We start from the raw sequence: 24,264 nt of genomic DNA on the forward strand, positions 1-24,264 counted from the left end.
GGCTCATAATGTTTGAGTGTTTTACTGTTATCACGAAAGTATCTCTGACTATTATCATATAACACTGATTCTTTTCCACAGAGGGTGGTGTGCTGCAGTAAAGAAGGAATTTTATAGTTGCCTATCGCTTGTGGAAGTATGATGTAGATGTACATCTACAAACACAAGACAATTCTGCAAAGCACTGTCAATATAACTTTTCCATTGCTTAAAGAAGCAAGCTCTAAGCAAAGCACCTTTGTTATATTTGATTATTTCTACATAGTTTTGGAACAGTCATAGCAGACAAACATATCAGAGGCATAATGGACAAAGCTGTCATCCTTAAAGTGGTGTCTAAGCCACCCTCGTGCATAAAATAAATGGGAAAAAAATTAACGCATAAAATTTGTATTAGGAGCCTATATTCTGTATTCTCAGAAGTGAACTAGGCACCTAGAAGGCAGACATCTGTTGATCTTTTAGGAGACCTAAGCAGCAGGGTTAAAATATTACGAGCACAACCAGCATTTGACATTTTAAGAAGGGATTCATTACTTTACAGAAATACAAATCCATTGTATTAAACAGGTAAAAATAAAGTCAAATTAGAATAAAATAACCTACTGGTCAAATGGAAGGGGGGCTTGCTCTGCTGTTCACCCAATTTCAATTAAAAAACAAAAAAATCCCAAAGCAGTGAACTCTAATGTTGTGAAATCAGTACTGAGAGCGTTTCATAAAAGTTTTAAGTACAAATGAGCCAATGAACCAACCGAACACAGTGACCCTGTGCCAGACAAGGATCTCTGAAGAGCAAAGTCATCTATCTGGAAGACAGCATCAGAAGCAAAGCCAACCTGCCCACAGACTTGTTTCGGTTCAATCCAAGAGGGTTTAGTTTCTATGTACATTCAATTCTCGACCTCTGTTTTAAGTCTCAAGAAAAGGGGCTGGTTAATGTCAGAAATGGTAGTAAAACCTGCAGTGTGCTCTCTGGCCACTGGAAATCTGACCAAGAGCAGCACCAATCCATAGGGAGCAGCAGCCAGTTACGGATGGGAATGGGTATCACTCGCTGCAAAGGCAGCTTGGATTCCAAACTGCATCCTCATGCTGAAAGGTTTTTTTCAGTCTCATCCTTTTGTCTCAATCCCTCAGCTATGCTATCCATATAAAGTTTATTTCCTTGCCTCCTCTTGCTCCTCCTTAGTTCCCTTTTTTTTTTTTTTTTAATCCTGGTGTGAAGGCAAGGTCTTGTACAAGTCCACTATAGAAGAGTGGTTTTGGTCTCATTTAATGTGAGTTAGAAACGGGGGAGGTGGTTTTTTCCATTGTAGGCATCCAGCAATGAGGCTGTCTGTGCTGTAACTATTCTTGGTAGTAAGAATGCTCTTCTTCATTCAAGTCAGCACAGCCGTCTCTGGAGCCAAGAAATACAAGGCCTTGTGGAAATAATAGAAGTCGACAGTTCCAGAGCTGATAAATGTCATTCCAAATTGCCCCTTCATTCACTTTCATTGTGTGTTCAGGCTAATGGTAAATTAATCGGAGGTCACAGAAGCTTGGTTCTCATAAAGGAGGATAAGTAAACAATTTTCAGCTATTTTATGTATTTACCAAAATGATATTACTTCAGTGTTTGGTCTTCATAACATTTTTACTTCTGTTATTTCAAAGAGCATTCTCAAATCCTCGCTGGAAGTCAAACGCATTAAAAATTCAGTCAGACAGTTTAGAAATCCTACGTTGCATCATGAGTTGGTAATAATTTAAGTAATTTCCTTTACCACAGTGGAACGACACTGATTTATTCCAAAAGACTCTAAAAAACACCTGGGAGACAGGTAATAACATACAATTGTGTTAAGTGTGAAGATGACTGTTAGGATGTTCACTCCTATAGTTGGTGAAACATTTTATCCTTTTTCCTTCCTGCAGCCATAAATTCAAAATCCTCTGCTCTTGCAGTTTAAATCAAGAACTGTCTTCATTATGGATCTGAGCCTGCATAACCACAAGAAGAATTAGGTGTTCGTCTACCTTTAATTTTTAACTATAAAACCTCCCATTTAACATTTTGCCACATTACAGATTAGCAGGCTTCACTTTCAGTTCTATCAAGGCTGTGTGTAAGTGCAGCATGACAGCTAGGGCAAATAGGAGAAACAAAAGAAATAAAAATACCGGTAGTATCTTCACTTCAGGTAGATGGTATCTTTCAACAGCCAGGAGATTTGTTTTTATGCAGTGGGTCACAGGATCTAGAACTACTCCCTGCACTTAGTTTTTATTAGAGAAAGTACTGATTGTTCCCTGACTTTTTTTGACATGCAGTTATTCTAAGGTGCTGTTGATAAGGGCTTTTTCTCCCAAGCCAGTATTTTTTAAAGAGTTAAAGTCAAACGTTCATTCATATATCAGCCAAACTGATTAATCCTTAGACCAAAGGATTTTAAGACCCAAAAGGCTTGTAATAATATAAACACATGTGATGAAAGTAAAATATGATCTTGATTAAAGGTTTGGAAACGTCTTTTTTAAAGCAGCACATTTGTCTAACAAAACAAAACACACACACACACAAAATAAATGTAGAGAGTAAAGCATAAGCAAAAACACATGAAGGAGGGTTAATAAAATGAAGTACCCATAGCAAGAGCAAAGCATTAGTAAAGAGATTCCCATCCCCTGTATCACAGCAGTGTCAGAACAGTCACTATTCTGGGAAGAGCTGGTTTACTTCCCACGACTGGGAAGCAAACTTCCCAGGACTGGAAGACTGTCATTAACCAAAACTTGAGTTTGGGGAATTTTAAATCCTTGATTTGCTCTAGATTTTTTTCCCAGATGATCTCTAAGTATGCGATGGAAGAAAGAGTAACCCTTCACCTGCACCAGAATTTGGGGGGGTAAGTAAAATATTCAAGAGCTGTGTTTTGTAGCTTCACTCATCCTGAATTAGTATAACTTTGAGCTGTCATATTTAAGCATTAGACACAGGAAATCTCCAAATGTAAGTGCCTGACAAGCAACATGTAAACAGAAATACTGCTGGCAAGTTGAGTGTGCATCACACTGCTTTTATAAGGTTTGTATGGTCCTTTGAAAAGGTAAAATGCTAGGTTAACACAAAGTGCTTATTAACATGGGAGGAAAAAATGAAAAAGAGGGAAAAGGAAAGGATTTGGCCACAGTCCTACAGTAACTTAGCGGCAGAGCTTCAGACAGACCCAGGAATTCTGACTCGCAGTCACTCTTGAAATAGTTGGCTGAAATGGTGTCTTTTCTAATCTTTCAATCATGCTGTCTCTGTTTACTTCCTCCTCAGATAAAAGGTTAATTTATCTCTATGAAGATAGATATGGAAAAAAAAGGGAATAAAATCAGATTTTGAGAAACTCTCTAAACCATTTATTAAAAATGGCACTATTTCAACACCAAGAGCTAAATAAATGACAGATAGTCCAGATGAATGAACTAGTCTCGGAGAATGAAAAAAAAAAAAAAAAGAGGAAGGATGGGGAAGAACCCAGACAATTCATTAGGATTTGATAATCTCACTCCTTTACACATATTTTAAAGATTAGTGGACTATTAAAATACAGTAACTGAATTATCGTACTGTCATTTAAATCCGAGTGCTGTATCCCACTGTGGCACACACTGAAGGTCCAGGTTGCACGGTTTATTACAAAATCATGAACTACCCTGTGTATCATCTGACTGGCAATACAAATGTGCTTAAATGACCTGGCATAAGCACAGCCCAGCCTGCTCTACTAAAGAGGCTTTTCATGACCTCTGGGAACAGATTCACCACATCTTGCTGCCTATTTAAATGACCTTGACAGTACAAATTACAGCCAAATGAGTTAGAAATAAGAAGCCAGAGAGGGGGGTTTCTAAAAGAATGCCTCTGCCACCTCACCAGAAACAAAGCCTCATTCCCCCATCCTGGTTTCTGTTTCGTGGAGATCTTCATTGCAACAGAAATGCAAAATATGGAGCACTTACTGGCATGTCTGGGGCAGAAGACAATGATGCTATTGTTGCCCACTGAACAATGCAGCCACTCAGTAGCTTATCCATTCAGTCTTGTGCTCATCCAGAAATGTCTAACTGAAGTATATCAGAAACCGAAGTGCAACAGCATAGATGCAAAGAAAATCCTTTGGCATCAGTGTCCCTCAAGACTACAGTTGTCCACACACTCACACAAAGATACTGGCAGCTTCCTTCACATCCCCTCCCCTTCCTCTGAAGCTACTCATGGTGAAATTATCAGTAGTGATAATAAGAAGCCGAGAGGTAAAGGCAGTTGTGAAACATGTTGTATAAATGAATCATGCTGCTGATATTATCCTCACTGATGAAATAATTGTATTAAATTAAGCAGGGATGTTCACATGACAGGATGGGTGAATTAGATAATGCTCATCTGCAGCTGTACCTCCTCCTGCCACATTCTCAAGTTTTGATTAAGAATAATGTGTCCCTTCCTGCAAAGGTGGAAATTTCTCTAACTACATAGAAAAAGAGGTGAGATGTAAAAACAGGCATCTTGGTTATGATATTATAATAAACACAAGAGAATTATTCTTCAGGTTCAGGGAAGTCAATTATAATACTCTTGCCCAGGAGTTTCATCACCAAAAGCAGAAGGTATGACTAGACTGGTTAGAAAGGAAAAGGTACCAAGGACAAGGCAGAGGGCAGGTATTAGGAAGAACTGTCTTCTTTCTTTCTGATTCTTCAAAGTGCGCAGACTTTTCCTTCTGTGATAGCTGCAGAAACATCTCTGTCTGGATTTTTTCTACATCCAGAGCAGCTTTTTTTAGTGGTGTTGCTTTTTGTCGTTCTCAGAAGGCAGACACTTCCTGGATTCAGTGCATGTTATCCAACCACAGTTAATACCTCCAGATTTTACTGATATAGCCCAAATACTCTTACTCATGGGACTCAAAACAAAGGGGGTAACTGAGCTGCCTTGTGACAAATATTATTTTTGCTCTCTGGTCTGCTTCTTTTAGGGGACTACTCAACAAATAAATTACTCCCAAATGCTGATTTATACGCTGGGAGTATTATTGCCCAGTTTCCATTCCTGTTCATAGGAAAAAGCAGTGCAGGAACTCACGGACTGAATCTGCTGTGTAATACCTGGGACAGACAGGACTTTTACCCAGTCCTCTTTTGCAACACTAGGGAATCTCAGTGAGGATATTCTCTGGGAACTCTGTCCTCTCAGAAAGATCCCTAACATCCTCCCCTCTCGTTTTTCTTTACAGGAAGCCTAGTTGCCAGGAAAGAAGTCTACAAGTTACAAAGACTAATTTGCTGCCCTGGAAACCCCAAGTTTTTGATTTTGTCTGGTCCACACGTTGTCACAGCAAAAAGCAGAGAGCTGCTGGGTGGTTTTCCCTTTGTACCCAGTGTTGTTTTCCTGAGCTGTACGCAGGATTCACAACCAGATATAAGAAGAACAAAAGAGGAGCGTGCAAAAGGTCCTGTTTAGAAACATGGCAGGCCCTGGAAGCTGGGTGCCTTCCCCTCTGCCCCACAACCTTTTTATCTGATGCGCAGCGCTTACTCTATCATACCTCTCTATTTTATAAGCCACAGAATATAGATGCTGAACTCATAGAGAAGAAAATGCCAAACAAGTCTAGGATCATTTTAGTCCTCCAGCTAGCTCAGACATGGAAGAGTATGGGATGTTTCAGCTGCAGGGCAGCCTAAAAGCAGTGTCTAGGGAGAGAGCTATGTAACTCCCCTTCAAAGGCTACATCTGATGATGACCTGGGGCAAAGGCCTTCGTTTTGTAGCAACTGGTCAGACCTCTGCACACAGAACCCTAAAAGCAACTATTTTTTAAAAGTCTTCAGGAAACACAAGTGTTGCACTGGGACCTCATCCTTTGGGGTCTTGTAGAGCACCAGGCAGGCTGCTTGGCCAACAGAATACACCAGGGCATGCAGCTTAGCAAAATGAGCAGAAGGGTATGTGTTTACCCAAAATTCATTCGTTTAGTTTCACAAATCCTCACAGATGCATCCTCCAAACCATACTTGCAGCTTCTGGCTGGCTTTGGACTGTCAAAACGCCCACTATCCTTGTGAACTCTCCTGATTAATCTCCACAGACAAACAGCACAATATGTTTGAGCAAAGTGGTTGGTACGAGATTTCTAGGCTATTTTTGCTTGATCATGAGTTCTCAGTCACATCAACCTCTAGGGAGACCTGATGACTTATGGATGCTTATCCCAACCCAGATCCAAACTTCAAGCATTCATTTTCATCCATACAGAAGTAACTGACTTACTGCTATCACAATTATTCTGCTGCTTGGGCCCTTCTGTTCGACTGAAACAGTGAAGAAGTGAGAGTTGCTCACCACACGCCTTAGAATCTAGTATGTGGATTTTCAGTACAGCATGAAACAAAACTGCAGGAACAAAGGTTTTAGCATTTGCTTGCACCTCATAATGAAAAAGCTCCTTCTCATTCTGCATCTCTAAGTGAGTGAAAATTTAACTCAGTAGACCCATTTACAAGACAGCTTCAGTGAAGCTGCTTCTGAGCAAATCTTGGCAGGTTTGGCCTGAAAAGTGAAGGGCCCATGCTGAGTAAAGATAAAACATGAGTCAGTGCAGAGGGACCAGCCACTTGGAATTCTGCTAGTCTGTATATCATGTCAAACTTGGGTGCTGTTGTTAGCTTTTTGCATCTAATAATTATTGTTCAGCTGTATTTCTCACATCACTGCTGTACCTATTTATTTGGTATAATGCTATTAATGAAGTGCTTCCCTAAGGCGGCTCAAGTCAGTGGCTAAGCAGGAAGAGTGATTTAGGCACAGGTCAGCAGGGATTGACGCAGACACTGCAAATCTTCAGGGGAAGACAACAACTGATTTTTCATACTTCTAACCATGCAAATCTCTTTACATGCGGTAAAAATCATTAGAGAGGATCACAAAATCGTGAGAGGACAGGAAGGGAGAGGATTCTTCCTACAAAGAATGCTTCTTCCAAACTGCCCCCACTGAAATACATAGCAAGCAATAAGGTGCAAGAGGGAAAAATCACTTCTCCAGCATACCGTAGGAATATTAATTAATTAAAGCTCATAATGACTCTGACAGCTTTTGCCTTATTTTACAAATGGGAAGGATAAGGCACAAAGTGGCTAAATGATTTGCCTAATCTCACACAGTGAGTAAACAGTTGAGTCATAAGGAAGAGCAGAGCAACTGCCACTCTTACTCAGACCAGTGTTTGAGGGTTTCTTTGATACTGTACTGAACCTCCTGAAAAGTCCAGCTGCTTCAAAAGAAGTTGCAAGAAAAAGATAGTGGTCAGACGGTCTGAGCTGTTGTTAGGTAATTCTGAACTTGTGCTGGGCAGAAACTGGAGTGGTCTGTGGCCCAGAGCACGATGACTTGTAGCTTGGGTATTGGTTAGATTTTTGGTTTTAATCCTTTCAACGTAATTCTGTCCCAGTAAAACCCAATAAACTTATGGAGTAGTGTCCTTAAAAATGCCCTCTCTCACCCATAATAAGGCTGTTTAAAAAAATGGAAATGGACATTAGACTGGATTTTGTTTGCTGCCTAAATTGAACCTCGAGTCACTGCCTTCCAACGAATAATCCCCAGTAAATGTTACGCAGAATGAACAGCAATGAAAACAACAAAACCTGAAAGGACAGGGAAGGACTTGGAAGGAAATAAAACAAGGACCTGCAAAGCCAAACAGCATTACAAACTGGTACATTTTAAATGAACAACAAGAAAACAGAAGCCACACTGATCAAAGCCTCCCACCTCCTCTCTGTGGTGGATGACACCTTCGCTGGGAGCACACCACCACCTCTAACCCCACACCTGCAAAAGGAATTAATTTCAAAAAGAATACAGACCAAAGCGAACCGTATCAAAACAAATTAGCAACAGACCCCTCCTCCTGCTGTGGTCAGGCAGGAGAAGCAAAGATGCTGCACAGTTGCTTAAGATTCAAGGGGAAAAAATACAAAACAAAACAAAAAAATAACCAAAACCCAGCTGTTGAAAACTTAAGAAGAAAAAAAGTCAAAAGAGCTTGCAAGAAAGAGATTTCAAACAGCTTGGACAACTGGCAGTGGACTAAGAAATTCCTTTTCAAAACACACCTGTGCTTTCTCTGACTCTGGTTACCTCTGTGTAGCCTAGGTAGATTTTACACTGCAGCAACATATACAGCACTAGGAATATGCAGTGCAAAGATAATATACACTGTATTTATTTATAGATACATACAACTGTAAGAAAAATGTCAAAATATGTTTGTAACTGTAGATATGACCTGCTTGACAATTTGTTTTTTCCAACTAATAGCTTTTCAAAGGAAACCTATCAACACAAAACTCATCCCTCTTCAAGGCTTGTGTGCTGTTAACAACATCCCAGATCACTAAAATCAAAATGATTTTACAACTCTGCCTTGCTGGGTATTTTTTTCATTTAACCTCCTTTTAGCAGCAAGACGAAATCTAATCATCAGTTCCAGAAACTGAAGGGAGTTTAATGTACTGCAGGGAACGTTCAAAGCAAACACATACTCCTTCATTAAGTACCACACTCACAGAAGAAGAATTTGTTTAATATTTATACCCCATCCATAATCACATACATGGAGTTAACTACTTCAGAGTACACCTGTTGAGAATGGTCGTTCCTTTTCCTATGCCACAGTCATGCCTTTTTTTAATTGCTGATTTTTGGGTCATGCCAAAGAGACTTGGGTTCAGTTCCCGACTTTCCAAAAAACTTTCCCTGTGAACTTGAATGAGTCACTCATTATCTAATCTGCTGTACACTGTCACCGGTATCTTTGCAAAGTTATATTACCAACTAAAAATTTTAGTGTTTGGCACAAGTGCAAACAGCTACAGAAAGCAAAGGGTCCCGTCGTTTGCCGCAATTCTCTACTCACAAAATTGGAGAAAATACATCCTTTCATCTTTGTAAAGAGTTCATTCTATGCAAGCTGGGCATACCTCATATATATGTTTATGTAACTGCATGGGGACACCACCATTTACAACCCTATAAGTTTAGTAAGTACTATTGATACTATATAATTATCCTAATCAACATATTAATCAATCATAATAATCATAATAAAATTGAAATATTTTGTAGTTTCTTTCTTTTTTTTTTTTTATTATTTGCTGCTGTCTGCACTGAACACAGATTACAAGCAGAACAGTGTTGAAGGAGTATTCAGCCTCCCCTGGTGAACAGACTTCAGTTCCTATTCCTGATTCACACCAGCAAAAATGAAATCACCATCAGGACTGGTATTGGGGCCAAATTGCTGGCAGGCACAATGAACCACTAATTGCTGGATTCATTAGTAAGACTCATAGTTTGTCCCCATGAGATGCTGAACACTTTCAGTTCCTTTTAAAACCTTGCATCTTAGAAATTACAATTAACAACTGCAAAACTAGTATTTTTGTTATACTGTAGAAGCTCAGCAGGAATTTGAAGTCAGATCACAAGAATGCCAAAAATCTATTATGTAAAATTAGGCAGATTTTTATCTACCATTTCCCTGTTAATTCTGTAGAACATACATGCATCCACACACAACAGATACTCCATGCTGTTCCTCAAGCCTAAACAATTGGTTAAAATAGTTCTTGTAAAGCTGAGGGAGACAACTGCCTTAAAAATTACCTTTCAAATAGCCCCAGTATCACACTGTTAAGACCGACCTATTCTTTTCAGACATAAAACAAATGTCTATTTAAGAACACATCCAAATGCATTTCCATCACTCAGCCAGAACACATTCACCTCCCAGAAGCCAACACTGTGAGATGGAAAGGGAGAGGGAGACAGACAGAGAGGAGACCTTTAGTCCACCTACTGGCTTCACTGAAGGCGATGAATCCAGCCCTAGCTCATTTCAAGTAGGTTCAACTGTGTCAAAGGTTACCCACAAGCTATTTCTTGATGATTTATAGCTGATGTCTACAGATCTTCTTTTATTTTAATGATGACTTCAATACAAACGTTAAGACATTCTTTGTCTTCTCAGAAGTATATGAGAGGAAAGTTGACATCTTAAAAAAAAAAATATTTGAAGAGGCTGATTCGCTATTTCTGAACAGGGCCAGCTCTGGGCAGTTTTTATATCTTATCCAGAAGAAAAAAAAAAAAAAGGGGAGGAAAAAACAAAAAGCCCCCTTCATCCTTTTCTCTCATACTAAAGCAGCTATGTTTTTGTGACTTATTCTGGGCACAAATCCTAGAGCACTGACTCAAAGTGTATGTCACCAGTTAATTATCATCAAGACAAGACACTACGATACTTGGTAAGCATAAGATAATTTTATCTCTTCATTAGTAATAACATGTATTTATATAGCATTATTTTGCTCTGTTTGAGCCCAAAGCTATTTACAAAGTGAGTCCCAAATGATACTATCATGGGAATCCTTCTACCCAGCACCGAACTGTAATCATTTGGGGGTGAAGAACAACAGCCCAGGACAAGCAGTAGCAAGGCATACTGCATCCATCTGAAATTTAAGATGCCATGCTGGTAAAACTGCTGAGAGTTGTCCAAATGTGAGATTCTTTTTAGCCTTAAAATTCATGTGTGTGCAAGCGGGCGAGTGTGCACACGTGGTCTGTGTATATGTTTGGCAATGGACATTCTGACAATATGGACATTCTGAATGCACCAACCAATCTCCATCAGGTTTGATGAAGTCCTCAAACATCCCACATATTCTGTGTAGAGGGACAGTGGGGTAGGGGAGAGGAACGCTCCAACACTCTCCCCTCAGGAGAAGACTCCAGTGCTTACCCACATTTTAACAGATACCAGAGGATCTCCAAAAGAGAGGAACTCTACATTTCCAGCCAGAGTCCAAATACTGTGAGACTTCACTCTGAAACTAGTCTTTACCACTTCTGATGATCCTGGAGCATCTTGCTCATTTTAAAAGGAAAGCAGAAGATGAAGTCTCTGTCTACTTTGTTCCGCTCTGCAGTCCTCTGAATAGCTGTGCTATTTTCCTGCTTAGGCCGGCCAAAATAATGTAACTGTTGTTTTTCTCACCCACAAGCCCCAGTGAAATGCAGACTGGCACAGTAGTGAGTCTCCCAGGTATTACACCACCACATCCTTTTGCCCAAGAGCTGCAGTTCACTGGGAAGACTCATTTTGTGCAGAGAAACTGATGTCTCGAAGGCTGTGAATCTGGACATGAAAGGTTGTGGACAAACTGTCATATGACACCATTTAAACTTCTGATATCATGAACAAAATGCTACTTCACAAGCATTTCTTAGCCAAATGTATGTGCTGAATTTTCCTGACCCCAAACTTGGCCTGTGTCTTTTATAGAAAACCTTGAAAGCACAGGCTATCCACACAATTATGATGAATAATAAGCAAAGAGAGATTCATCTCAGAGTTCTAATTGCAGACTCTATTTTCAGTGGACATCTGAAACTAGAATAAGAGTACCCAGAAAGGGAGAAAACATAATTTCAGAGAAGACTAAGAATATTGGAAATAGGCACAAAAAGGGCTCATCCTGACCTGTAAGCAAAGCAGAAAAAACCCAAGAGTTTAAACTAGAAGGGCTCAAGATTTAACAAGGCAACCAATGGCTAAATTCAAAATATATTAACTTACAGCTGTAACCTGAAGCCTATACAGCTTTTAGCATGGCTAAAGATAAAAATAATCAGTGACCTGGAATGACTGCTCTCCCTGAGAGAGCTACCTTTGGAAAGAAAGAAATTCACAAGAACCCACACAACAAAAACACTTTCCAGAATTGCTACATGCATAGTTTTCTTCCTAATTGTACACTGATTTAGAGCTTCTTCACTAATTCTGTCACTATATTACTCCCTTTTCCAGCACACTGCTTCACAGTTTTCTCCGGAGCATTTCGGAGACGAATAAATGTACCCCTGAAACTCAACTTTAGGAAGCTTTTTGTGCCAATTTTCCCATGGACATGTCATGTTGGGTTGTGTTTGTCACTCTGCAGCTCCTGTTGTGTTCTGTTAGCCTGGAATCACGTAACACGATGTGGCTGATTCATGACGTGACATGTCACTGCCTGGCATGTCAGCTGAAAGCCATACAAACCCATGTGCTTCATCTCCACGCACACATACACATCTTGGAAATGCCCCCCTCATTCTGAATCCCCTAGCAGGTGCTGGCACATCCGCTCAAAAAAGTTGAAGGAACGCTAATAAGTTATGAAATACTCGAAGTTACATTCCCTCCGTAACATCACGATTAGAAACTGAAAAACCTTCTCTGCAGCGTTCCCATTAGAGACAAGGTCTTCCCCTCCACGCTCTCTGTGTGTGTCAAGATACTGAACAATCTTTTATCAAAGACTTTTTTCTTAATTTTTCTTTTTTCCCAGGGATACCAGTCACGGCAATAGCTTATCTTTACTTTAAAAGCAGCTGGGAAAAACGCAGCAACCGAAATGAAACAAACAGAAACTAAACTCATTCATTAGCACTGAAAGTACACATTTGAATTCATAGTCTGGCAGCATTAATGGACAAAGGTACACGATCAAGACTGAAACTTTAAACTGGTTTCATGTATTAAATCCTGTCAAATTACATCAAAATCCAAAATGGTTTGTTGCGTCAGCTTGTCTGCCTCTGATTGTCCTTTGGATGCTCTCGAACGTTCTCTCTGGATACTACAGCAGCACTTTCACTGGGAGATTCTACAGCAAAAAGTCTAATTCTGCTGAGAAGTATTTATGCCTTAGCAGAATTGCCAACATGAAATCTTCCATGATTTGAGACTGAAAATTAATCCCACTTGATTAAAATAGTAACTCATAGATTAATTTTCTTAGCTGCTTTCTAAGCCTCTGAGATACACTTATACCAATCTGTAAGTTTCAGCCATGACAACCTGAAGCTTTTTTGTTCAAATGAGATTCTCACATATCCACATGACTCCAGGATCTGGGGCTTTAAGGAAGCTATCCATTATAAAATCATAAGATGTAGCCACAGTGCTTGGAAAAGTATGTGTCCTCTGAAGATGCTTTCCACATAATGTCTGTGAATCCCTCTTCTGCACCAGCTCATTTTACGCTAAATAATTAGAACTGCGTTCTGTACAACAAACGTGTCGTTCTGAGAAACCTGAGTGGAATATTTGCCAAGCATTCCGTATAACTCTGAAGTTAATACTAACCTATAAGAAACTGCCTTGCTGAATTTGAAAATGAAACAGATTTTTCCATTCTGCTGCTGAATGTTGCTTCTCTTCTGCTATCCACAGTTACCAGGGATTAGAGATTAAAATGTTTCAGATTAAAATATTTTTGGAGCTCCCTTGTTACATGATTATCACTGAGCTGTGGGTACAGGAATACTTACTGCAAAATATATTTATTTGCTGCTTAGTTTGAATTCCTTTCTGCCAGAACGTGTCAAGAGGAGCTAATTTCAAATCTAGCATGTAACGTGGATGCAAACCACCCTCCTGCAGACAAAGCAAGCAGTCTTTGGAAGCTGCTAGACTGATCACATTAGAATTTGATTCAACCACCTCAGAAATTCACTTTCCACGTGAAAAAGAAGTTCTACATTTGGCAAAACATGGCCACACTGCTGTCCACTAGACAGGGCCAATGCAGCCCATGCACTTTTCTTTTGATTACTAACACATGCCCACAATTAATAACACAAAATGCCCAAACACTTAACCTGAAGCTGCAAAAGGCAAGGTTTGATTCCCGAAGTGAAGGACCTGGCTCCCTTCTAGAAGGATCTGGCAGAATAAGAGTTCTCTGCTCCATTTCAAGCTGTCTCCCAATCCATGAAATAGACATTGCTACAGTTCTATTACTTGCACAAGCCTGTACTCCTGGAATGAAAACATCCCTTGTTTCAGAGACTCTTACCATCTCAGAGTCTAAAAAATAAATCTCTGGAATAAACGATGACCTTTACTTTGTAGAAATTTTATATTCTGAAGGAAAGTAGAAATTAATCTGATATTGGCATAACTGGCTGGTTTTTACCTATATTTAACTTAAGAGCTAATACTGGTCCTTCATTTTATCAGTGCTGCGATACTCAACAGCCCCCAGTGAGGAAACGAATGTCCCAAGCTGAACTTTGCATATTTCTCCCATAGTTGGTCCCCTTTTCTCAGCATAAAGACTGCCTTCTAAACATTTTTCAACCTTCCCCACGGAACAAACCCACCCAAACACAAGGAGGATCAGCAAAAACCACTGCAACCAGAAAAAATTGAATTTTTCTCCATTTCTTTATGCAGCTCCAGATTGCACGCTCTCCTAAAGCCCTTTTACTGCTATTTTTAGGACTTAGTGGCCAACTGGCAACATCAGCTCAACAGCTATCTTAGTGGCATTAAAAAAAATCCTGACTTTGTGACACCGTTTTCTTGTTTGGGACTATTCCAACCTCTTTTTGCAAAATGCTGCTTTCTCATTCGAGGTCTTTGTTACAACTGACACTGTGTGGGCAGTTCTCTCAAACAGCTTCTGAGAAGTTGATGCTCAGGTATTTCTAAGCAACAGGGTCAGATGCAGGGTAGAAACAGAAAGTCAGGTCCCAGCACTTCTAAACTGAGGAGTTTAGGAGTCAAAAACTGAGGGATTCTGCAACTGAACCTGGCTTTAGTAGTGGCCTCCTGAAAGTAACACTGCCTGGTGTAAAACCTCGGTGCTCAGTATAAAGCCAATGATGTGGATCATTTACGCCAAAGATAATGAAAACTGCTACCTGCTGCCCATCCCACAAATTTTTCCATGTAGGAAAAAAGGGGGTATTTTATTTATTCATACCTGTTGTAGAAGGCATCAGCAGCAAAGAACAGCAGTGAACTAGTAGGAACACAGTGCCTGTTTGTCTACCACTTTGCTTTACACCTTTGTTGCTCCCTGTCTGATTTCTGAAGACCTCTCTTTCAGAAATGCAGCAGTCTTGCCTCATTTGTGTATCTTTTGTTTTGTGATCAGAGATTTTGAAGAGTTTTCTTTCCCCCTTTTTCTTTTTGTTATGCTTTCCTTTGAGTTTTCTTTATAAAATGAGGCTACTGAGCCTGGCAACTCTGCTTGAGAGACAGGCTCCTGCCAGAGACATGATATCAGGAAACAAGAGCTGTGGACAGCTAATCTGAAAAAACATTCTAGGAGCCCCTCCACATATCTAATTTATTTTTAGGAAAGCAGGGAGGAGAGGGAGGCAGTCAGAATGATGTGTAAGTCCCTACTGCTGCTGCTATTAAGATACAGCTATTAACATCACTTTTATTGTTTGGGACACATTCCTTATTTTAGAAAAGCACCTTAAGAAGCTGCATTAATACCCATCACTTTCTTGTGCTACAGCAAATGGTTTAAAAAGTCATTGCTTATATTCATGGATGTAACATATAGGAAGAAGAACAAGGAAGAGGAAAACAGTTTCAAAGATTCTGCCACAAATTTCACATTTGACTATTTGGGATCAAAAGGACAGGCAGCAAATGAGAAAGGCTTCCAGGTAAAGAGATTATTAGCTACAAGGTCTCTATTGAGAATGGACGGGGTACTAAAGAGGGAGCATAGTGCCATGTAGAATAGCACAGATAAGGCAGATGAGGTCTCAGTTTACAGCTGATACATCACTGCATCTGTACTAGTAACTTTTCCTTAATTATCTTACAGCAATTTCTGACCTGTTTAATGCACTGACAAGGGAACTGGGAAATGTAATCACTGAAAAAATGTTTTGAATGTTCTGATTTATAATATTCTAGTGCTAACTGTTATTCCAGTGCTGAAAACCTTAATAGATAAATTTAACAAGGATTTTTTTTTAATCAGTGGCATATAAAGAATTGTGTCCAGACTGGAAACTCTCAAAAACAGAAGAGCTTGCAAATCTTAAGAAAGAAAACTTCTGTAAAAACAGGCTCGATGTTCTATCAGGGACACCGTGTCTTACACCACTTTAGGAGAACTCTTGTTCTTCACTCTAAAATACCTCAGTACTGCCTTCAATGAAAATAAGGATGTCTTAACCTCCTGTTGCTTGAATAGGCATTCAGCACCTGCTGAGCTCTTCTGCCAATAAAGAGGATGGTAACTGCCATGAGAATATGACACCTAACACGTGCAATGGGAAAGTTTCACATAGGTTTCTTTTCTCTACTCTTCTGGGAAAAGGATTTGGCCCTATCTAACACAATCACACCCTTTGATCACCTGTATACAGCCATGATAGGTCTTTATCACACATCTGTCCTCTTTGTAGCTGAAGTAGTTCACTGTGCTGTGCAGAACAACTGGTTCATGTCTCCAAAAATATTTGCTAATGCTGAATAAAAAGAAGTGCTATGAAGAGGAAAAACCAGTATCCTTCTGCATCTGAATAGCAATGCAAGTATCATCCTCAGAACTGAAATATTTTCCTTTAAATATGTTCAAAAATGGCAGCTCTGAGGGCACAAGGAATCTGTATGTCTACTTATCACTGGGGCTTCTGCCGCAGTCATAGCGTGATGTGGCAAGTGAGCTGATGTATCTATGTACATAACGGAGCTTAATGTCTTCCCCAAGATCTCCTCAGGATAAAATTTCACATTCTGCACTATCATACAAAAGAGAGAAATGAGGGAAAGGGAGACAAATATACCCAACTTAACAGGGCTGCTTAGGGTAGTCATCTAAAATGATGTTTAAGTCAACAATTTGTCTGAAGGAGAATCACAAATATCATATAAATGAGCGTTATTTTTATTTTTGTTTTTTTTTTTTTTTTCCTCTGGGAGGGGGGCTTTTTCTTTCTCCTTCCCTTCAGATAGTTTCTTTTTTTTTTTCCCCACTATATTTTTATCCTGAATCAAGAAAACATTCTTACCAAAACTGGGAAGTGTAGTTCCATCATCAGTTTTGACTGTGACGGAAGATCCACAACCAGCTACCTATAGTAAATAGTTTACTTATTTTTCCTAATAAAACTTTACAGATTTTTCCTGTGGTGTGTCTGAATTAAAATGCCCATTTCCAAAGTCTCTTTTTCTTTATTTTGTCCCTGGTATCACATGTACTTGGTAAGAAAGTCAACAGCTGCTCAGTTGTAGGTTCCCTAACGAGGCTTAACTTGCCTGGATGAGAATGGAGTAAGCACAACATTGCTCCCTTTCTATCATTTGTATACTATGAACGGGATGAAAGACACAGTTGGTGCACGTGGCACAAGCTGCAGCATCATCATCAGATACTCCTGAAAAATGAAAGAAGTTCTTCTGGAGAGTCTTGGCCTTCTTAAGGCCAGTCTGTGCTGTGGTAGAGAGGCAAACTCTAAACCCTTCAAAGGCAATTCAATTGCTGTCCATAGGTAACATGAAAAAATTTCAATGCACTGTTTACTTTGGTGATCAGATAATGTGAAAACAAAGTACCGTCTTCAGTTAAAGATTCACACTGATATTTGTCTGAATATTGCAGTTGAGGAGAATCTGACTGTGTATATCCAACTGCTTAGTGCTGTTCCTGGCTTGTCTGAAACACATTTCCTTTCCTTGTCACAACTCCCAGGTGCTACTGCTGAGCAAATAGTAACATCACTGCCAGAAGTATTTGAAAAGAACAAAAAAAAATTGATTTGGACAATCTGTGTGCTCTTGTCATTGATGGAGACACTACTGTGAGTAGTGTTGGGGCTGAGGTCACAACAAGGTTAAAAGAAAAGTGCCCAGGAATTCTCTCCTGTCACATTTCACACTGAATTGTTCCTGTTTCACAACAGATGCTACAGACAATGCACTGTGCTCCATTAAATACAGGGAATCATTTAGCTACGTTTACAAGCTACACTGAAAATTCACTCCAGAATTACTGTACTTGAAAGGTTACATGGAAAGGGCTAGAATATTCCATCAGGCAGGCACTAGATGCTATATTTATACATGCCACGTAAAAAGCAAGGAACAAAAGCAGGAATGAACAGGGCCCCAGCTGTTTACAAGTGAGGGTGATGTTGCTCTCCTTATTCAAGAGTATAATGCGCCTCATCTGAAGCCAGTGAAGACTGTAGCTATCACGTGAGAATTCTGGTAGCATGGGTAAAGGTCATAATTTAGATAAACATATTCCCTATAGCATTGCTTTTTTTTTTTTAATCCTGTGCATGGCCCTGTACAAGCAAGAGCCTTGAAGTTAACCACGAGATGGGCTGGGAGGTTATTCTGCCTAGTTCTTATCTGCACCTATGCCTGTTCTCTCCTACTTACTTTGGGAGCCTGTAACCACCTTGAACACCCAACAGAGCAGCACGCAAGCATTTACACGATCAAAGGCAAAATGTGCTTAAGACAGACTTTGGAAATCCAGCACAATTTGGCAAACTTCAAAGATAGTTGCCTTTCAAACGGGTTGTGGAGGAGGCCTTGGTAAATTTGAATGGTATGATTAGCATACCGGCTGTTTTTAAAACTGCTCAAGAAGAAGCTGTGTTAAAATCCATTTCCGCAAGACACACGCATTTTCTTTTGGACAGGCTCCACTAGCTCTGTTTCTTAAATCAATTTTTCTGGCACGGATTTCTTCTTGGAAGAATGTACGACACCAGCTCAGTTTCCTAACCAAAACTTGACAGAATGTGTGCAGCACAGCATAATGGTATCTCTGCCTCATGGCTTCCTAAAAGTTACAGTACAGAAACCTCGGAAGTGAATTTGACTGTTCCAGGTCACATCTGCTGAACGGCGAGCGAGACGACAGAAGATGCCAGGGTAGCCTGTCCAGCACAGTGTTCAAACACTGGTGAGGGGCACTGATAAAAGGTTTGCCAAAAACGGGAGTTGCCAAGGTCTTAGAGGAGTTTCAGGGATGTTTTCAAGTCTTACTAGATTTAAAGGATGATCCTTGGCAAACTCCCCCTGATGCTTCTCAGCATTTCTAGAGCCAACAGTTGTTCCATCTGCCGCTGAGGCCGACTTTGAAGAATCCTTGCAAAGAGCAGCACACTAACTTTAACACTACACAAGAGAGGAAAAAAACACAGCTTTTCAGAAGTGACCTAGATGTTTGCCAGTAGCTTGACACACTCTCAGGTAAGGCTGTCTCCTTGTCTCCAAACACTTGAGTGTATTACCAAAGCTGCGCCAGTGTAAACTGTGGGCTGAAAATAGAGATTCAGTAAACAGCATTTATTGAAAGCTCGTCTAAGGCATTAAGTGTTCATCTGTACTGATGTACAGTAGCAGCGAGAAAGACCACCACAAACTAGTTTCAAGAACCAAGTTGCTGCTGGGGATTGAAAAAAAAAAAATAATTAAAAAATGGCTGGAAAACTCAGACAGGTACTCCCTGCCAACAGCTAGAAAAATAAAATCTAAAAAAAATCAGAAGACACAATAAACTTTTGGGGATGTCGAACACAAACAATCTCTGAAAAAGCAAAGGAAGGTCCACACAGACACAAACGAAGGTGTTTAGTTTCAACACATAAGCTTCAGTTTCTGCCATTGTGACAGATTTGCCAGCACGTTTTCTGAGCCAGGCCACTGCACTATTGTATAAGCTTTATTCTAATTACTGTAGGCTCTATAAAGGTTTCTTTATCGTTTAGTTTTATAAATAATTGTGCTTCCAGGCTGGGGTTCAAAGCTCAGAACAGCACTTGCACAACAGCGCAGGCAGGTCAGGTGACCTTTCTCCAATTCTCCTCTCCCTGGTGCTGAGGACAGACAAAGTGATATGTCTGTCATACGCCATTACCATTAGAACAGAATCTTGTTCTTTTATTACAACTGAACTCCGCCGGATTTCTCAGCAGGAATGCTAAGTGAAATCAATGTCTTGGATTTCCAGGCTGAGCTTGGAGGTCACAGCCACTCTATCATTTCTCAGCATTATCCCTTCTCTTTCTCTCGCGCTCTCTCTGAGCCTCCAACTGGCACACAGCAGATTGAAAACAGCATGCATCACAGGGCTTACGCTGCACAATTTTACAGCCTTTTGGAGCCCCCTTCCTTTCCTTTTGGCCCACTTTTTTATTTTTATTTTTTTTTCCCAATTTGCAAGTAAGTTTTGTTTGTCTCCCACAGACCTGCAAGCCAAAGGCACTGCAACACCTACAAATATGAAAAAGCAATAAAACGTAAGGGAGGACAGAGCTGATCTTGACAGCTGCCAGTTAAGATGGTTATGCTCGATGATACCAACAGATATGGCAGGCCTTCTAATCCTGCAGTTGCCACAAAATACACACTGTGCCCCTTAGATCTCATCAGACATTCTGCTTGTGTGCAAGAGAACAACACCAGGATTTTAAGTGTAGGATATCTTACAAGCCACTAATCACACACAAAAACCCCCCTGTAAAATGCACAAAAATCTCTTGTTAACCATAGACATAACTTTTTTTTTTTTTTAAACCCCAAAAATTCTACCATCGAGCACTGCACAGCTTTATGATTCCTTACTCTAAGTGAAGAGATCAAGCCAAGGATAGACTTCAGGAAGTCAGAAAGTCTACAATAAGGAGAGAATAAAGAATAAAGACAGCACAGATGAGCTTGACTCATTAACACAACAGCTACTGATTTCAAGTCATGTCTTTTATTCCTTGAACATGTATCTCACTGAGCTGACAATGGTATTATTTATTTGTCTGGTTATTTTTAATCTGTGCTGTTTTACTGTTAGGGTAAAAACAAGACACTACTGTCAATTCAAGGAACCTTTCCTAATGTGATAAAGGACATGGACAGCATGCTAGGGGACACTAACAAAAAGAAAGGACACATTTTTATGAAGCTCTTGCTGTCACCTAAATAGGACCGCTTTCTCCCAGCACTCCTCAGCTAAATTCTTCCTAGTTGTTTTGCAACACCTAAGATGTGCCATTCAATGCTGATCTGTTAATTTTGCTCAGCTGTGGCACACACTGAGCTCACCTTCAACTGCACTTATTCTGCGCCTTTTCCCTCGGTATAGCTAGACACACACTGAGGGCATTATACAGGTGTGACTCCCAGCTGTAAGCTTGACCTCTTAACTGAGTATGGACTGAACTGCCCAGCTATGACCAAGATTATTCATCAGAGCCCATCACTCAGTGGACAGATTTCAGCTCTGTTCTATGACACGACAGACACTGCTTTGAGGACTTCACAGAATCAAAGAATATCCTGAGTTGGAAGGAACCCACAAGAATCATCGAGTCTAACTTTTAGCCCTGCACAGGACCATCCCCAAGAGTCACACCATGTGCCTGAGAGTATCATCCAAACGCTTCTTGAGCTCTGTCAGCCTTGGTGCCGTGACCACTGCCCTGGGGAGCCTGTTCCAGCGCCCAACCCACTCCGTGGGTGAAGAACTTTTTTCTAATATCCAACCTAAACCTCCCCTGACACAACTTCAGGCCACTCCCTCAGGTCCTGTCACTGGTCACCACATAGAAGAGATCAGTGCCTGCACCTCCTCTTCCCCTCCTGAGGAAGTTGTAAGTGCAATGAGGTCTCCCCTCAGTCTCCTCTTCTTCAGGCTGAACAGACCAACCAACCTCAGCCCCTATTCACACACTTCCCCTCAGGGCCCTTCACCATCTTTGTTGACCTCCTTTGGACACTCTCTAAGAGCTTTATATCTTTCTTATATTGTGGCACCCAAAACTGCACACAATATTTAAGGTGAGGCCGCCCCAGTGCAGAGCAGAGTGGGGCAATCCTCTCCCTCGACTGGCTGGCAATGCTGTGCCTGATGCCCCCAGGACACAGTTGGCCCTCCTGGCTGCCAGGGCACTGCTGACTCATAGTGAATATGTCATCGACCAGGACCCCCAGGTCCCCTTCTGTGGCACTGATCTCCAGCATATCACCCCCTAGCCTGTACTCGTTCCTCCACAAACTCCAGCTCTATTCCAGGACAGAATCTGGACACAGATGAGGTGCCCCAAAACCTTTCATCTCTTGCTGACACACTGCTAACCAGACTCCACGTTGAAAGGAAACAACAGTTGTGTGCTGGAATAGGAGGCTGAAGTGCCACCTGTTACTGAAGATGGAAGAAACAGAACTGTGCTAGCGAGGACACAGCAAGGGAACCCACAGGATCTCAGCTGAGGTGGTCTGCTACTGACACTGTGTATGAATGGTCGTTTGGTATTACTGCACTGGGGTCTTCCCACTGGAAAAATGGCACTACGAATACGCTCCCATTTCAGGGAGCCATCCTGAGAACAAAGCTGCTGCAACTGAGAGCCTCACAGTCATCCTTCAGAAAGAACCACATGCAAGTCCCCACATTGTCAGAAAGGCAGTGCTGCCAGGCCTGGTACTGTACCTTGCTTTTGGGTGGAGGGCTGTTTGTGCTCTTGTCTGTGTGGATGCTGGTAGGGGATACGGCAGCACCAAGGTTACCCTGGGGTATGCCAGGTATCTTGCCTCCTGGAGACACTTGCATCGCAGCAAGTTGGGCAGCATACAACTGCTGTAGAAACAAAACAAAACAAAAAAAAAAAGAAAAAAAATTGGGGTGAGGGGGGAAGAGAGGAGAGACATCATCAATAAATGAATAATCTTTCCAAAACTTCTCCTACTGCAGAGGACTATTTTTCTTCTGATGGGTATTTTTTATTTAACACAGGTATATTTCAAGACAAGAACTGTCATCTCAACTTCTGTGACTCATTCCTCAGGGGATGAATGAGAGACGTCACCATGAGAAATGTCCCAGCATCCCTGTGCGTCCAGAGATTCAAAACAAGGAACAAAAGCTAATCTTCATGGTTTGCCTGAGCTACTGGGCAATCTTTCCTTTCCTGAGATGACTTAGGCATAAAATCATTTCCGCCAATATTATGCACCAACCCCTGCAAAACTCACATGATGGTCTCTGTTCATGTTTCTTTATTTTACTTGCTATGTTTGCCCTCTTTGCATGGGCTGTAAGGTGTTTGGAACGGGGAATGCCAAAATTTTTAGTACTTACTGTGAGAGTCCACTCTCAGTTGGGTTCTGGGGAACCACTAGAGTCAATATAAATATACGCATACCGATGGTAAAGTACTGTCCATTAGCTGTTAGGAACTCCAATTAAGTCTAAGAACCCTTTCTGGGATAGATGCAAAGCAGACACACCATGGAAATGTTTTTCTCTTCAAAACTAAACCAGTAAGGCACTTTAAACACATATTTCATTATTAACATGTGAATACTTATAATCACAGTCATCTGTTTAAAGTTTAGCACTACAGTAAGAGTTTATTGGACGGAGGTCAAAAGCAGTGAGAAAGCAGTGCCTGGGAGCTCCCTTGACCTCCAAATAAAACATGGAAAAAATAAACATGGGGGCAGGAGAAGCAGCAATTGTTGCTGCTTTGTGAACAGTGAGGAATTCCAAAGTCAGGTGCCCAAGAGAGCAGGCAGTGCAGTAACAAAGGCTCTCCCTCCTCAGCCACAGTATCAGTTTCAAAGACTCACGCTATGTATGGTTAGTGCTGTGCAGTGCATCTGTGATGTGTAACACTGAATGAAGGTGCTCTCTGCCTGCAGGTGCTAACAGAGCTTCTGAGATGACAGTGACAAGGGACAACATGCAGGAATATTGAACTGGATGTGAAAAAACAAGGGGGCTTCAATGTGACTAAGTCTAAGAAGTCTTTTTAGTAGTGCTTAGCTGTTCTGCTGTTGTTTCTCAGTTAATTTTATATGCTGATAAAAGAACAGAGGTCAGATTGGAGGGCACAAAGAAATGCTAATCCAAACCAGCAAGTCTGAAAGAGGAAAATGAGGATTCATTACAGGAGAAATCCACACGGAGCCATGCAAAAGATACACAGACATTGCTACAGTGAGTTCAGTGTATATAAGCCCCATAGCAAACACTTAACTTGATCAAATGGGCAAGACTTACTGCTGTGAATCTTGGCGACCCTGGACATTGTTTTGTGGTTCCCCATACAAACTTTTCCCTTTTCTGGTGTACATACTTCACATAACTAAAAGTAGCCCATTGCTACTTTTGTGTAATCAGACACCAAGTTCTTACTTATTTCTTTTTCACGCTTTCTATAATTTTCACACTTTCTATTCTTTTCAGTTTTGATTATTTTTTATTTCTTTTCCCTACTTTGATCACTGCTTGTTCCTTATTATTCTTCTTAATCACCATTTATCCATCCCGTTCTGTTTAGTCTCCCTCTCTTTCCTTATCATCCATTCATTCATCCATTCTCTCCTTTCCTTTTCCTCAAATT

General features: G+C 40.7%; 1 protein-coding gene across 15 annotated transcripts in view; it reads right to left on the reverse strand.

Moving 5' to 3' along the window:
* Positions 1–24,264, reverse strand: part of SOX5 (SRY-box 5) — a 641,654-nt gene that overhangs the window by 38,868 nt on the left and 578,522 nt on the right. For all 15 annotated transcript variants that reach the window (XM_017804823.1, XM_017804827.1, XM_017804821.1 and 12 more), the window contains one exon: positions 22,350–22,496. In XM_017804823.1, the coding sequence (XP_017660312.1) occupies positions 22,350–22,496 (147 nt within the window). The remainder of the gene's footprint in view (positions 1–22,349; positions 22,497–24,264) is intronic.

This window comes from Lepidothrix coronata, unplaced genomic scaffold (assembly GCF_001604755.1).
Source record: "Lepidothrix coronata isolate B3197 unplaced genomic scaffold, Lepidothrix_coronata-1.0 Scaffold10, whole genome shotgun sequence".
NCBI classification, from domain to species: Eukaryota; Metazoa; Chordata; class Aves; order Passeriformes; family Pipridae; genus Lepidothrix; species Lepidothrix coronata.